Source organism: Glossina fuscipes, unplaced genomic scaffold (genome assembly GCF_014805625.2).
Source record: "Glossina fuscipes isolate IAEA_lab_2018 unplaced genomic scaffold, Yale_Gfus_2 1, whole genome shotgun sequence".
Classification (NCBI taxonomy): Eukaryota; Metazoa; Arthropoda; class Insecta; order Diptera; family Glossinidae; genus Glossina; species Glossina fuscipes.
In genome coordinates this window covers 29,642,264-29,658,643 of record NW_023998415.1, presented here as the reverse complement: position 1 = coordinate 29,658,643, position 16,380 = coordinate 29,642,264, and the positions used below count along the sequence as shown (strand labels likewise).

Genomic DNA, 16,380 nt, shown 5'->3' with positions numbered 1-16,380 from the left:
GAGAGAGAGAGAGAGAGAGAGAGAGAGAGAGAGAGAGAGAGAGAGAGAGAGATAGAGATAAGGAAAGACGCGTAAGCATATATTTAACCGCAATTTTCTGCAATTCACTGACTACTTTGCTTGTTATCCCCTTCTTCTCATTTTAGTTTAGTTACTTCGTCAATCGTATCGCTAGGTTGGTGTTAACGCAACAAAATTAATTTTCTCTTTAAATATCGTCGAAAGGGATTTTTAATAAAGTTCTTTGCTTTGTTTTTCATCTTTCTTCTTCTACTTCTTTTTTATAATGACCTTGAAATTATCTGTACTTTTTTCTACATTCGCTGAGATAACGTTAGTGGGGAATTCAAGGTTACTTTACAATACATACTCTCAATGCATAACCATACGCAATAATAAATTACTTACTTAGTTACTTATTCAGTTCATTCAATTTGCCTTCGAATGCTTAAGCAAAAAAAAAAAAAAAAAAAAAAACCTCTTGTTTAAAATTCCTTAACTGCGGAAGGAATCACGCAAAATCACGTCACGTCACTCAGAGTTCAAATCGTGGCATTTTTTTATTAAGTCTTTTAAGCTTTCGTGTCTCATTTTTTACTTACCTGATGCATCGTTTCCTACAAAAATCCCTTAGAAATTCATGGTTTTTCGATCTTTTTCTTTCTTCCAAGTGTGGCAAACAGACCACACGCCGAGACGCTTTATATGTAAAGTGTCCTATTTTACTTTTATCCGAATTTTTGCCCTAAACGGGATACAACACATTATTGCTGCTTGTCTACTTCTTCAGCGTTTTAGAGACACAAGATATGACTGCTATTGTAGTGCAGTCACTGTTTCAGTTAATATCACATTGCGACCATTGGTGTGTGTTGCGGGAATTTTCCGTTGTGCGCATAATACACTGTCATCCTGTCATCCTTGTTGTGTCTTTCGTCCCATGTGAAATTGTTCGCATTGTGTTGCGCATGCATTTTACGCTTAAAAGTAAATCTGAGATATGTAACATTTGATCAAAATTATTTGTAGTCCAGGGGCATATATAAGGTTTGTGTAAAGTAAGCCTTTCATCATCGGAAGCGATCATATCTGGGAAAAGTCTACTGCGAACGCCACTTGGGAACACAAAGCCTTTGATATCCATTGACTTTTCGATTGGAAGCCGTAATTCAACTCTCTAGGCTCTTGGTTGAGCAGCGCTTAACAGTGATAGCGTTAAAGATTCATTTTTAAGGAGATCGAATTTCCCTTCGAGTCATTAAAATGTACAAAGCTTTCTCTTTGGTATTTTTCTTTTTCTTTTTTTCTTTTTCAATGAATGCATAACACTAGCATATGTAGAATATGTTGCATTACCATGCAATTAACTTATTCTGCAGACAAATATTAGACTGGCATATGCCCAACCAACTTATCTATATATATATATATATAGATAATAATTTTTCTTCGCGCGTTTGCAAAGGAAAGGTATAAAGCGATGCGTTTGATTCCTCATTAAATTGTCAAAAGCAAAAGAGATGAATTTAAAACTAAATCTGTTGATATTTCAAGTTTCAAGGTCAGCAGGCATTTAGACAGACATAATTTGTCGTATGCCGGTTCAGCGGCTTCTATGCTCTGCGTTACACTTTCACTTGTAAAAGTTCATTACATTTATATCATTTTCCATACAATGGATTGTCATGGCAGTTAATCGGCGTAAAAGGGGTAATTTATCTAAAATACACATACACATTCACATTTACATTTATATATGTAAGTTAGCTGTATAGCTAAATATATGTGAATGTGTGTGTAAAGGTAAGTTCTTTAATTAGCATTCGGTCGCAATATCGGTCGCAGCGGCAGTAAAATTTCTTAGGCCTTCTTAGCCATATGACACAGTCATTGTGTAAAGTGTAACACAATAGCAAATTATGTCATAAACACTTTTTTAAGGCACACACGCACAAAATTTATTCATTTTGCATGTGTAACATATTTTACTTCTTGGTCGATATCTGATAATGTTGACGATGATGTTGACGATGATGATAATGATGATGATGATGATGATGATGATGATGATGATGATGATAATGATGATGACGATGACGTTGTTATTCATTGTTTTTGTGTTTACGGTTAACACATTTAGGTTCTCTTTGTACAAATTTTTTGGTTTACCGTAGGTCAGGTTTCACCAGTTTTTCAACGTAGCACACAAATAAATTTACGTGAGTGTTGAGTGTTTCCTTAGCAAAATATAACAAAAAGGGTTCATTTTATGTGAAGTGGTATAGTGATGTGGTGCGAGGTCTTTTTTTTTTTTTTTTTTGCATATTTTTTGGTTTGCTTGTTGTTGGTTTATACGGGAATTGATGAAGTGTTGCGGTTTTTACTTTTGGTCTTTGAGCATAAACAAGGTAAACGAAACGACGGCCTGTACTGTTAAGATGACTACAAAACACTTGCACACAGCACATTATATAATACTTGCGTGCAAACATATATACACATATACATATATATATAAATATATATATATAGAGAGAGAGAAATGCATATACATTAACTTATGTATGCTTACATTTATAAATGGTTGGTTAGGTAAATGATTAAAAAGGCATTTGTGCTGTTTGTGTGTTATTGTTGTGTGTTGGTTTGAAATTCGACATTAATTCATTCATTATTTTGACGAACCCTTTTTCCTACTCAATTATTAACTTTGTTGACGATTTAATAATGTGACAATATTGCGACGAGAGTATAGAGATAGCAATCATGAAATTGTGTGTCAACTGACTCCGGTGGCCATTTACGTCGTTACAAATTTCATTTCGGCCGTGTCTTGCTTTTAAAAAATTTTAAAGCAAACATTCATAAGCGAAAAGATTGCGTTATTGTAGCGTAATAAAAAAAAAAAAATAAAAAAAACCATTGAATCTTTGTTTTCGTTCGTTTGTTTTATTTCCTGCACTTTTGTGTACATACTTTTATGTGCAAACAAATGCTTGCAAGGCATTCAAGTGTCCATCGCAATTCTTACATCATCTGAATTAGCGTGAAGTGAGAGGGAATTGACTTCATTCCGAGCCGAAAATTTCATTTAGAAAATCAAAACTAAATTCCGTAGTCCTTTCTGCTCTTCTCCTATTTTAAGCCTTAAAACTGAGTTAAATTGTTTTTTGGTTCGTTAGCATTTAACAGGTGTTGATTAAATCACTAACTTTCCTAATAATCTAAAGACAGTACACTAAATATGTCACTTATTCTTATTGACATTGATTGATTGGTGCCTTGACGTTATTTCATACAAATTTTTAATTTTTTTTTTGATATTAATTTCTCCAAAGAAATAAATTCTAAGACTAAACTCTTAAAAGCATTAGCATCTAAAGCTATCGGCACTTGAGATTCGAACCCACGACTATTGACTTGCTAGTCGAGATTCCTCGCCTTCGGCTACTCAGACGGATGAATAGAAAATAAGCCATCGGCATCGGAAGATTCGACGAAAAGTAAAACACGTGCACAATGTGTTGTTGGCGCGGTCTCATGAAAAGAATGCTATATTTTCCAGGCGTTTTCAACATAAAAAAAAAATAAAAATTTTCTACGAAACATAAAAACAAAAATTATTTTATCATTTCAAAATCAATCTTAGAATAATATATTAAAAGCAAAAAAGAATTTTTTTGAAAAAAATTTCATGAAAATCAAAAAAAAATAAATAAATAAATAAATGCATTTTATGCAGGAGTAGTCTTGAAGCTGGGATTAAATTGTGGAGTCCGGTCGATGACCGGACTATGGATCGATGACGTTTCGACGTCTATAAGACGTCAATGCCACGTGGCACGTTGACAGTAGAACTATTCACGATCGTCCGTGTATTTCATGTGATAAAGATCGAAAAGAATATCTCGTCAAACTGAGTAAACGCGTAGATGCTTTGTTAACATCTCGTGCTAGAAGGACTCCAACGATAGAAGAAGATTGAAAAGGCATCGTTTACTACTACTACTATCGTCCTTAAATTATTTCCTTTAAATTGCATTGTGACCTGTTGTTATATATATTGTTACGGTAATCTCTGTTATTTTCCTCACTTTACCTTAACATTTACTTATTATCTTTTTAGATAGATTGTTATTTAAATGTGTGAAGAAAAACTAAAATATATATAGATATATATATATATATATATGTATATATATGTATTTTATATGATTATTGTACGCTCACAACGCCGACAAATATTTAATGTCTTTATTTAGTTTTGCCTTTTTCGCTTCTCGTCTCTCGTTTTTCGTTTTTCGTTTCTGTTTTTTTATTTTTTTATCTCTTTTTTTTTTCTTTTTTTCGTTTTGCTTGCATTTATTTTCTCCCCTTTTAGTTCATTCCCTTTCATCACTTCTTCGTCTCCTTTTGTCGCATTTTTTGGTTACAACGCCTTCAGGCTACTTTTTGCTTCTCTCGTTACGGCCGACGCATATACAAATTAGTGCAAAAACTTTCGATATGTTTTACGCTTTTTTTTTTCCGCTCTCATCCACAACAGGGACTTGTGTGTATTAAGTTCATCAAGTCCTTGTTAGTTAGTTAGAGAGGGAAGACCGCATAAACTAAATGTACATGTATAGGCGCTTTCATCAATATGAGCGGCAAAGTTAGTTTATCAATGGTCGTCGGTGCCAATGTATGCGTATTTCAATCAATAGTTACTCTCGCAAAAGTTTCGCTTAAAAACATCAAGCTTAGAGTGTCAGGCACTCCTTGCACATTTACACTTTTTAGATGGATGGTAGGATCGTGTCTATGTATGTATGTATGCGTGTGTGTATGTATGTGTGTGTGTGTGTGTGTGTGTGTGTGTGTGTTTGTTTTACTCTGTGAGCTGGAGATAGAAAATCTTCAAAAGATACTGCTGGATCGTAATAGCAGCATGCACGATTCGCCATCCCTGACGCATACGTACTAAAAGCTATCCCCCACACACACTTCGTCTACCACTCTCCCCCGCGGGACCACCGTTAGGTATTACTTCGCGGTGGCTGATTGTCGCTAGAACGCTTCTGATGGTGGGACCTCAGTGGAGTACACTATCGGCTTCCGCGTCCTCTGCTCTCCACCCGTTGTCTCTCCAATCGCCGTAACTCCATGAGAGTATTGCTAGCGAACGCGTCTACGGCGTTCCAGGCTGCTGCACTGCCGACCATTACGCTCGATATCCCGTTAGGTGGCACTTGACGCCACCCATTCTCAAACCTGCTGCAGTAGAACATTACGTGCTCTGCGTCCTCTTCCATATCCTCGCATATCGGGCAGTTAGGCGAGCTGTCGTGCCCGAATCTGTGTAGGTATTTCCGGAAGCAGCCATGGTCAGTCAGAAGCTGGGTGTGTGTATGTGTGTGTGTGTGTGTGTATACTTATCAATAATTAGATTACATTATGGTATTAGAAAGGCATACACATGTCACTCTTAAGTTATCTTGTGTGAAAATTGCGTACAAAAGTTTAGCTTATCCTTGATGTGGCGATGGGCGATGGGCGATGAAGCAATGCAATATTATGGCAATTGCAAGCGTGCAACAGCGTGTCGACAAATTCCATGTGAAGTCGGTTTTTCGTCTTCGCTTTCTTTTCATTTGCATTAGCCAGTCAGAAGTGCTTCAGTTGAGTTACGTCTCACTTCTATCATATCCCGATTTTGAATAATCTTTTGAACCCGATTTAGTTTTAATCCAAACTATTTAATCAATCGATTTAGCTGTGTTGCTATTGTCTATTTTTCCCCCTATCTGTCATTCGTCAAAGTGTTTTTGTATTCAACCTCAAGGATCGAAGGTTTTTAGGATATTTGAGGTATTTTCGCTCAGGGACCCAGCGTTGAAACCACTTGTACGAGCTTTTCCCTTTTAAAAAACAACAAAACATTATTGAACCACATTAAATGCCCTACAACGGTTCGCTGAATTCATTAATTCATTTATTTTCGTGAACAGACATAGTCCAGATTATCCATATTTGGATTTCTCCTCAAAGATCTCATTATTCTTTACCTATTTCGTCATAAAGTGTCCGAGGTTAGATAATATCATTGAACAGAGGCGTGCTTCTCACACAAGAATCATTGCACGTCGTGAAGTCAAACAAATCGGCCTACGTACGACGAACGATTATAATAAAATTAATAAAAATTTCAACTTTTTCCCATAAAAAGGCGTACTTTGTACGGGAGCCGAGTCAAACGGTAAAAGTAAAGGATCGGCTGCTTCATCCAATTTATTTTCAATAATGTTCGTCTTTGATCTAAACTAGGTCGGTATCGAAAATTGTTATGAAAAAAGATACATAGACATAGATATCTGAGGAACAGGCGGACAGACTTGATACAGTTGAAATGAGAAATTAATTCGGAATTTATTGATCCATTTGTGTGGAAAAAAACTATCTTTGTTTTTTTTTTTTCTAACCCTCCTCCGCATACTAACATCTTATCCAATACAAGCCATTATTGGTCCAAAATAATAATTTTGTATGTAAGTTTTATTTTTGGCCCGAATGCGTCTATTTTTCGGGACCCTCGCCAGATAAGCCGTCTCATAAACTAGAAGCCTCCATATGTCAATAGAATTTTTTCACAAAAATAGGCGAGGATTTCATTAGACAGAGCAAATAATAATGACTTCCGTCGGGGTATAAAGTTTAAATTTGTTTTTTCTTTCTCATTATTTTACTATATTCATTACCTTTCCAGTGTAGTATAAAATCGTTGAATGTTATAATGAAAAAGAACACTTCCTCTGCTAACCGCCCTCACATCTGTCCGTCAATAATTCATTTGTATACATTTGCCCGCATGATCATTAATAAATATTATTTTTTTTTTGTGTGTATGTGTGTGTGTATGCATTTGGGTTTACGTTTGTGCTTGTGTGATGTGTGTGTGTGTGTGTGTGTGTGTGCGTGTTTGTTGCTTATTTATTTTCTTTAGTTAATGACGACGCAATCGTTTCACTGTTTCTTATACTCTTGCCACTGCTACAGTTACGTACATTATTTTCTAGGACAATGTCAATGTCCTCGTATGCCTATGCGAGAAAATAAATGAAAAGAGAATGCATTAGGACACAGATAACAGATGTAAGCGCTTGGCATTTACCCGCAATATCCTTAATTTTGAAAAGACTATTTATATGAATGCGTGTGTGTATGTGTGCGCGCGCATAACACAAAAAGTAGGTTTCTTTGCCATCTTTCTTATAAGAATAAGTAAAATGATTATCGTAGTTACCCTACCTATGACGCAATCTATACGATGACGAATGACTTTGAACTTGAAATAATCTATAAATCTGTTTAGAATCAAAGAATTATAAACACAGACATGCAATTACGTTACGCGTAATATATGATAATAATGGAATAGCATAGCATATCATCTCTGTTCGAGGAGATAAACGGAATCATGCCCTCAATCGTCGGTGTATAAGCGAAAGCATTAAACCCTTCTGTTATTGCTATCGAAAAACTTACTTAAGATATAAAAATATATGATATTTAAGTATTTCCGGTAAAATTGAAAGTGAAAGCAATAAGAAAAACCCTACCGCACTCATATATATATATATATATATATTCATATGTATATGTACACTGAGTATGTTCATGGGAAAGAAACAAGTCTGAGAACATAAATCATAGAGAAATGCTTGACAATAGAGCGGTAGAGCGGTAGAGCGTTTAAAAGGAAACGTGTCACTCAATCCACATTTTTCTTCTTTCTTTTTTTTTTTTTTAAATAGAATCTATATACGAGAGTATATAGAACCATCTGCATACGCATGTGTCGGACTATGCTTAAAATGTTACTTGTAACCTCACCATGAGAACTAATAAAGCGCACACAAAATTACGTTCATAGTTATATATGTGCGTATATAGACATATATAAACAAACACACGCACGGGCAAAAGTAAATGTAATAATAAAGAATAATAGATATCGACGTTATTGCTTGAACTGCGCTAATCGTGTACGTCCTTAAGCGACTGTGGCAACTATTGCATTATTGAACCTTTTGAAAATCAGAATTCATTGAGTAACTCAATTGCTCTCTTATACAAACACATCGTCTGTCCGTGTATTTAATGAAGTCTAGCTTGTCTTGTTCTTTATTACCGTTCTGGCTTACCGTTCTGTACGTTCCCTAGCAATTTTTAAATTGCATTGTGTGCCGTATTGTATTGCCTTTTAGATGCGATAATGACATTTCTTCAACTGCATTGTGCATATATATATATATATATATATATTGGTTATAAATAGTAGTGATAGCGAGTAGTAGTTTGTTTTTGGACAAATTTTTCGAATCTTTCCTAAGCATGTACAAGTTTAAGCATTAAATGTATATTTTTAAAAATATACGCACGCACGTATATATATATATATATATATATGCGTACTCTTGCGCACTCGCATGTCGTGCAAGCTGTTACGCTTGCAATGAGCTTTGCAACGTGCTATTGCGTGCTATTTAAAAAGAAAAAAAAAAAAAAGAAGAAGAAAAAGAAGCAGAGAAAAACCGCATAAAATTTCTTTTTACTTTTATTTATTTATTTATTTTTTGTAGTATTTTTTAGTTTTTTTTTGTTTTTTTTTTTTGTGTTCTGAGTAATGCGCAAACACTTCGTTGGGGTTCTTAAAATATGTGTGCGTGCGTATGCAGTACTTGGCATTCGCCTTGTGTGCATTTTATACACCACATGCATGCTTGCAAGCATGCATGCATACACACAACGCACGCATAAACCTTCAACATCATCAGCAGGAGTAACAGTGGCGGCAGCATCATTATTATCAACATTACATACATATGTAGCATCTCGTTCCGCTACCGTTTACATAAATAAAAGAACAGCTACGAAAGCATACAAAAGTAGATCGTAATGCCAATAATAAAGTGCACGCATAGAGTGTGCGTTGCTTAAAATCAAACAAACACATATTCCTGTAAACACCATAAAACCCCGGCCAGACATGTTCGTTCGTAACATGTGTGCGTTCACAATTAAAATGACAATCATTTTAATGCATTACACATTTGTGCGCTTACGCTTAATTTAAACATAAGCGAACAAACACACACACATACACATACACACGCACACGTAGCAATTCACTGACGCACACAAATATACAATGTCGTAAACATTCACAAGTCTATGAAAAATGACACGTTTGGCACACACGCGTTCATATGTGCAAATCATATTCGTAATGAGAGTTCACGGGTGTAAACATTTCTTTTTTGCTTTTTGTTTGGTTTTTTTTTTTTCTTTCTTCATTTTGGGAAAAAAATCTCATTAAAAAGAACTAAAGACCAGATCCTTTCTGCACTTAGAGAGATCATAAAGAAACGTGTTCTATGTCATCGCTTCGTTACTTAGCTCGGTAAATCGATGAAAAAATGAAAAAAAAAAAAAAAATTTCGCTCTATCACGTATTTATATTGAACGCTTGAACCATTCTTAACTGTTCCATTTGTTTTACTATATCGCATTCGGATCTGCCATTTTAAACACTATTTTATAAATACAATCTATCGTAACAGGCCTCGATCACTTATCGAATCGAATCGAGTTATCCGCTATTTGTATTGTTCATCGATTTATGAAATATATTTAAACAATAAGTCAATAATCAATTAAACCAAATTGAACTTGAATTCCATTTCCCAATAAAACAAAGCGAAATAGAAATAAGCAGAAGCAAAAAATGTAACTGAAACCGTCTTAAAGCAAAACAATTGGTATTCACAACTAACTGAACCTTTGTGCCAAACGCAATTACAAGATAAAGCGAAAAGCCCGACAAGCTTAGATAAATTCGAGAAGTCATTTTGATTTGACGCCATATTCATCCGAACATTTTCTTTGTGTTCATCGTACAGCAACTTAGGCACTGACTTAACTTATCTTATGTTGTGATATGGAGAAGTTTCCTTGCAAAGTTCTTTGCGCTTCCCAAAAAACATAAAATGCGGCAAATAAAGTCATTCGACTGCAGAGATATTGTTTAGTTTAAATGTTTTCTTGCACGACCAGCGCGTATTCCCTTGTCGTTCACCTCGACTTCAACTCAATGACGGTCGCAAATTTTTCTCAACTCCTTTGCTGCGAATGCGACGAGACCCAACAGGTTTGCTCTTCTTTACTTTCCCAAGTGCGGAGTCCAAGTACATCTTTTGCAGGCAGTCTTCTGAAAACTTGCGAACACTATATGTGATGTTCAAAATTCCATTTCCATTCTTCCGAAATTTTCGCAATTTTTTAAACTATTTTAGTAGAATATATGGAATACCGATCGGACCGAGTCAAAACTGACACGAAAGGGTACGTCGCCTTTCGTTTTGTTTCCCCAATTTCCAGAAGATTTTTACGCATTCAATTATTTTATTATTTTTTTGATTATTTCGAACGAACGCGATCTGTTTGACCTCCTTTCCAAAGCATTTCATGTTCATTTGTTCAAAGTATCTTAGGAAACTCTTTCACCATCTAAAGCTTAATACTTTTTGCATTAAGAATATAAATATAAGGATGACGTCATTTTCAGAATTCATACCGTCGAATAGGCACAGTAAACGATATTACGCTTTCGAGAAATCTTAAATATTGCAAATGTATGAAAAAACCAACAAATTTACTCTTAATTAACGGTGGATGGATGGACTTGACAGATAGTTTCATATCAAATTTCCGATCCACATTTCCCATAAAGTTGGCATTATTCACAGCACTTTCTCGTTTATGACAATTTCTCGACTTCTGTTTTGTGGCAAAATTGCGAGTTCTTTTTACAAAGCTTGAGTTCTTACCTGAAAATGACGAAAGCAAATATTGGGTTCGCATTGGAAAATTGTTGCCCAACTTACAGACATTTTACTTCTTTTTTTTTTTTTTGTGCATTTCCTAATTAAAGAAACATTCATTTCGTTGGGTTTGCGCAAGAGTTTATGAATAAAGTTATGGAAAAAATGAACGCGAAAGCTTCCGACATCATCTATTCTATCTCCGCTGAGGAAAAGTTCTTTTAACTTTATAATTTTTGAAATAAAAAGACTAAGAAAATCGAATGCATATTTGGGTCGGATCTCCGCTCTACGATAACCAAATTTGTATCGGCTAACCTACGATTTTTAAAGCTGTTGTCAAAGCAATATGTGTAAGTAACTTTGGCTTAGCCAAAGTTCAGTTCCCCATTTTAAGAATATTGAAAATTTTTCATTCAAATTAAAAAACAAATTGAATTTTATAAATTTTTTTTATGCATATTTTTATAAATTTTGACATTTACTTCAATTGCATTATCTGCTCTTAGGTTTAAGAGTTTCAATTACGAGAGTACGAGTGCGAGAAGACTCGCGCAAATATGTTTTGTAGAAATGGAAAAAATGCATTCATTAAATCGTTGCTTAAATATAATTTGATTCGTGTTAGGCGCCGTGTACTTGCAAATAAACAAAAACTTCTCAATTACACTTCAATCGGCATTGCCGCAGCTTAACTTAAAATCGTAGTGTTGCCGTAGTGTTACCGTAGCATTGCCATATTAAAATTTTAATGACCATCAACATCGAAAACTGTTTTTCCGGAATGGTGTGTGTCTTTACTGCAGCAATGTATCTTAATTTTTCATATATAGATGACGTTTACACGATAATAATCCTATCTTGTTAATGAAATAACCGTTACTCACTCATAAATTAACGCCTTCCCACGCATTCAAGATAAGCGTTTTTGAAAGTTTTATTGAATATTCAGCGAAGACAAATATTATTGAGAAGTCTATCCTTTATTTTAAAATACATTTTGTGAAGCTTTTTTTTTTTTGCTTTTGGTAATTAATGAAAGCAAGTTCGGCAACATTATAATCATGAAGACAGGGTTTTGAAATTATCAAGTACTCAAATTAATGTTTAATATTAAGATTTACAAAAAACTAATTTTCAATCTTCTTCAAGTTTTTATAAGCCTATCATACGGCTACATTACGTTTATTCGAATGTGTGCAACATCCAAAAGGTCTGACGATAAAACCTAATTTTTAAGATACCTATCGGTTCGAAAACATTTTCTTAATCCATTTGACTTTGTCTCTCCCTCTGCTCGTTTATCTGTCATATTTTCTCGTGTTCCACCAACACTGTTACGCTAATGTGTTTTATTCCAAGGACGAACGCTATTAACAATAGTTAGAACCGGACCGCACGCCTTCGATCACTTCCCGTATTACGCCTTATATTGAAAGGTCGATAAATAGATAATTTTGAGGTCGTGTAGGACATTTAATGGGGGGCCGTGTCGCCAGTATAATGTTTTTATACCCCTCACCGAAGGATGGATGGTATAGTCATTTTGTGAAAACGTTTGCAACGCCCATAAAGACCCATCAGAGACGCTATAAAGTACATATATTCTCGATCAACATCAAATTCTAAATCGATCTAAGCATCTCTGTCTGTCCGTCTGAATGATATCTGTTGTAAATATTCTCCCGGATGTAAAAACTAAGCGGTCACCTTCAAATTTGGCAGAAATATTGGATGTTCTCGCACAAAGCTTGGTATTGGAAACCGGCCAAATCTGTTGAAGGGCACGCCCACAGCTCCTCTATTTTTCAAAAGGAATCAAAAATTCATAAACTGTAGCAAAAAAAAATGTACGAAAATTTGATCATATATTCTGCGGGTGATGCTGTAGCATTCGTGCACAAAAATGTAAAAAAATTGACCACGCCTATACAATAGTGTATCACAATGAACTTGTTTTTTTTTTTTTTCAATACCTTTATAACGAGCAGAAAGAAGCTTCAGAAACCCGATAAAGTATACAAATTCTCGACCAGTTGCAAATGTGGAATTTACCTAAACATGTCCGTCCGTTCGTCTATTCATCTGTCTGTCTGTGCAACTGTGTAGCGCCTGTCATGAACATTCTCGCGTTAGCGAATATGAAGATATCGCCCACAAAATAGTAAAAGAGTTTGGAATTGACCTAAACTTTTCAAACATTCGCTTACCTGCCTATACGACAAAAGCTTTTTTATTGAAATATTTTCATTGAAATATTATTCCTTTGCAAATCGAATAAATAAATTCGCTGCGTCCACTCCCTATTGTAAAGCATGAAACTCTAGTTCTTTTACTTCCTTTGTCTTTTTTACGATAACGGTGAGGGGTGTAAAAAAAAAAAAAAACATTTAAAAAATTTGCAATCAACTTGTAATGCTTATATATGATATATACTATCATCGTTATTTATTATATAAAATCATGTAAAAATCCAACGAATCTATAGCATGACTTTTGAAATTAAATTGCATCTGATTTCAAATGATATTTGAAAGGAAAAAAATCTTGACTTAACGTCCTACTCAGAGAGTAACAATACATTTGCAAAGAGGTTATCGCTTTGCGTTATCTGATCAGTGGGATGATCATGACTCTATTGAAATTTTGCCTACATAAGGGACAAATTTTGTTTAAAATTTTCTCAATCTCATCAGTCTTGTTGAAATGTCCATACAAACGATTTATATGTTTTACGTTTTAGATTGTCTACGGCCCGGACGGACAACCAGTACGCACCGAGTCACGTCGTGGCCGTGGCAAGGCACGAACAACAGCCGGAAGTGCAACACCAACTACAGGGGTAAGTTTACGAGAAAAGCAAAAAAAAAAAAAAAAAAATAGTCTAAAAAACTTTATATTATTATTATTATTACTTAGCCAGAGAAATAAATTTGAAAATAAAAGCCTTAAAGCTCTACCATCTAAAGTGCTATCGGCTTTATTGAAAACTGCACCGCACACCGTTTAGTGCGGTGGTTAATATGTCCGGCGTTTACGTCGAAGCCCTGGATTCGATTACTGGTTCGATAAGACGACCACAAATTGTACTTTAATAGCTATATCACCGGGAAAGAATCAAGTCCCTGACAAATAATTTGAAAGAATTTTACTTTACTTATTTGCACCTTTTCTTATATCTTAAACAAACAAACAAAAAAAAAATTTTTTTTTAATTCTTTTTTATGTATACAAGCAAAAAAAAAAAAAAAAAAGGAAAACAAGATAATATTCCGTGCAGCGAAATCGATACCGCATCAGGATAGCTTCGGTCTACGGATAGATTTATGAATCCAGTGTTTTTAACATATTCTTTCAAGAGGACTTTGTCTCAAAACTTTTTTATTCGACTAAGATCCGGCACTTAAGAGTATTGTAATTCATTTGGTTGCTGCTCTTATTAAGACGAAACGAAAAGAGCAGACACTTCACTATCGAAGCAATTGTTTCAGACACATAAGCAAAAAAGAAAAAAAAAAAACAAATATTTTTTTTTTGAATTATTTCAAATGAATATGAATCACCTTAGCCTCAGTCAGTCATCAAACGCCACTGCTAATCGCACAAATATATAAACAACACACGTTGTCATACAAAATTATGAAAAAAAAAGCACCGAAAAGAAGCTCAAGTAATAGTAATGACTTTTGACAACTTTATAGCAAATATGCATTGCGGCTTTATTTTATGTGTATATGTGCATGTGTGGTCGTCAAAGCAAACGTCATTTAAATGACGACGTCTTGGATTACGACATATATATATATATATATGTGTGTGTGCAAATATAAATATATATATATATATATTTTTTCTTAGACATCGCTTGTCATACATATATATATACCTATATATGTATGTATGTATGTATGTATATATGTGAGCTTGCGATACATGTGAATAAAAGCATGCTAGACGGTGTGGCGCCATTTAACAATAATGACTGGCTGACTGGTTGTTTACCGGCCAACTGCCTGGCAAGGCACGCTATGCTGTTATGTGTCCGTGTTCGATGGCTTGAATGTGCTTTAGCTCTCCCAAATTGAACGGTTGGCTGGCTGCTTGGCTGGCATTGCTATGTGCGGTTTGTATTTCAGTCATAAACACATTTTTAAACATACACACACACACACACACATACCTACATAGTAGTAGTAATGTTATATATATATATATATATATATATATATATATATACACGCATGCATACGTTTCAAATCTGACTAAATGATTTCTTTATTTATTGGGGGCTCGCTCACTTCAGTCTTACATTTTGTGCACGTCTCAATGAGATCGAGTAAATCTTGCTTGCCATGCGTACGATATGTACGTCTATCCATATGTTATATTACAGCATTTGCACGTATGTACCTACAAGTATGTACATGTGTTGATGTATGTCGTCACCGATTTAACATTTCCCAGCGGCATTTATTTAATGCCTACACATACATACACGCACACACACACAAAAAACATTATTCGTTTAGTTAAAAGAGCATTTAGCGACTGTCGTTGTCTCCGATTCAGGCATGAATCGTTCTTTGATTATTACTTATTTAGTTTGATTACTTTGTTGTTACTGCTGTTCACTTGTCAGGCTGTCTATCTGTTTATTTGTTTGTTTGTTTGTTTGTTTGTTTGTTTGTTAGTTAAACATAGCCGAGTGTACAAAGAATATGGTCATCCTTAGGAAATATTGACAATGGCCAGGCACAATACTAAGTAAGAACTAAGATAAACCGTTTCACGCATTTCATGTACCAGTAGGCTTTCACGCACACGGTGGTGGTACATGCGTACATTGCATGCGTAACATTGCTCAGGAATACGTGTCAGGTGAAATTGTTAGCATTAACATCGAAACGACATCGATACCGATATTGATGCTAAATGTAAATCTGTATGTAAATCTACTCTCCTGCACTTCTTGTCATTACTTTCAATATGCAGATATTTGATATATGCGTGTGTGTGTGTGTGTGTGTGTGTGTGTGTAGGTGCATATAATTGCCTATGATTGAGGGAACCAAATGAACCATATCAACAGCCAACCAACAGTAGTATGTAAAAGTCATCAAATCCCTCAGTCAACTAGTTAACGGTAAACATTACTTCTCGTTCATCCATTCTCTAACCCCTTTCACACCGGATGCGGAAAGCGTGATATCGAAGCGTCATATGTTTTTATAAATTGAACGAAAATTATTGCTGCCCCTATGCAAGCTATTCTGCCTTTCTTACAGACTCAATGCACGACAATTGCTTTTAATTCCCAGTCATCTCAATTAGATCGAATTCATGAACCTTTTCGTTGCCTTAACGCAAATCTATTACAAAGCGTTGACTTTCATCCATCATCATTAATCAACATGCATCAGTTCGCTGAGGAAGAGAAGATTATTGTCGTTATTGCCTTACGTTAAAAACAAAGTTTTCCTGCCTTCTGAAGGTCGATTCTCTACTTTTCTAGGAAAAG

At 34.9% G+C, this 16,380-nt stretch overlaps 1 protein-coding gene across 4 annotated transcripts in view; it reads left to right on the top strand.

Moving 5' to 3' along the window:
* LOC119645285 (DNA N6-methyl adenine demethylase) overlaps positions 1-16,380 on the top strand; it is a 201,031-nt gene that overhangs the window by 31,292 nt on the left and 153,359 nt on the right. For all 4 annotated transcript variants that reach the window (XM_038045412.1, XM_038045411.1, XM_038045413.1 and 1 more), the window contains one exon: positions 13,606-13,704. In XM_038045412.1, coding sequence (XP_037901340.1) covers positions 13,606-13,704 — 99 coding nt within the window. The remainder of the gene's footprint in view (positions 1-13,605; positions 13,705-16,380) is intronic.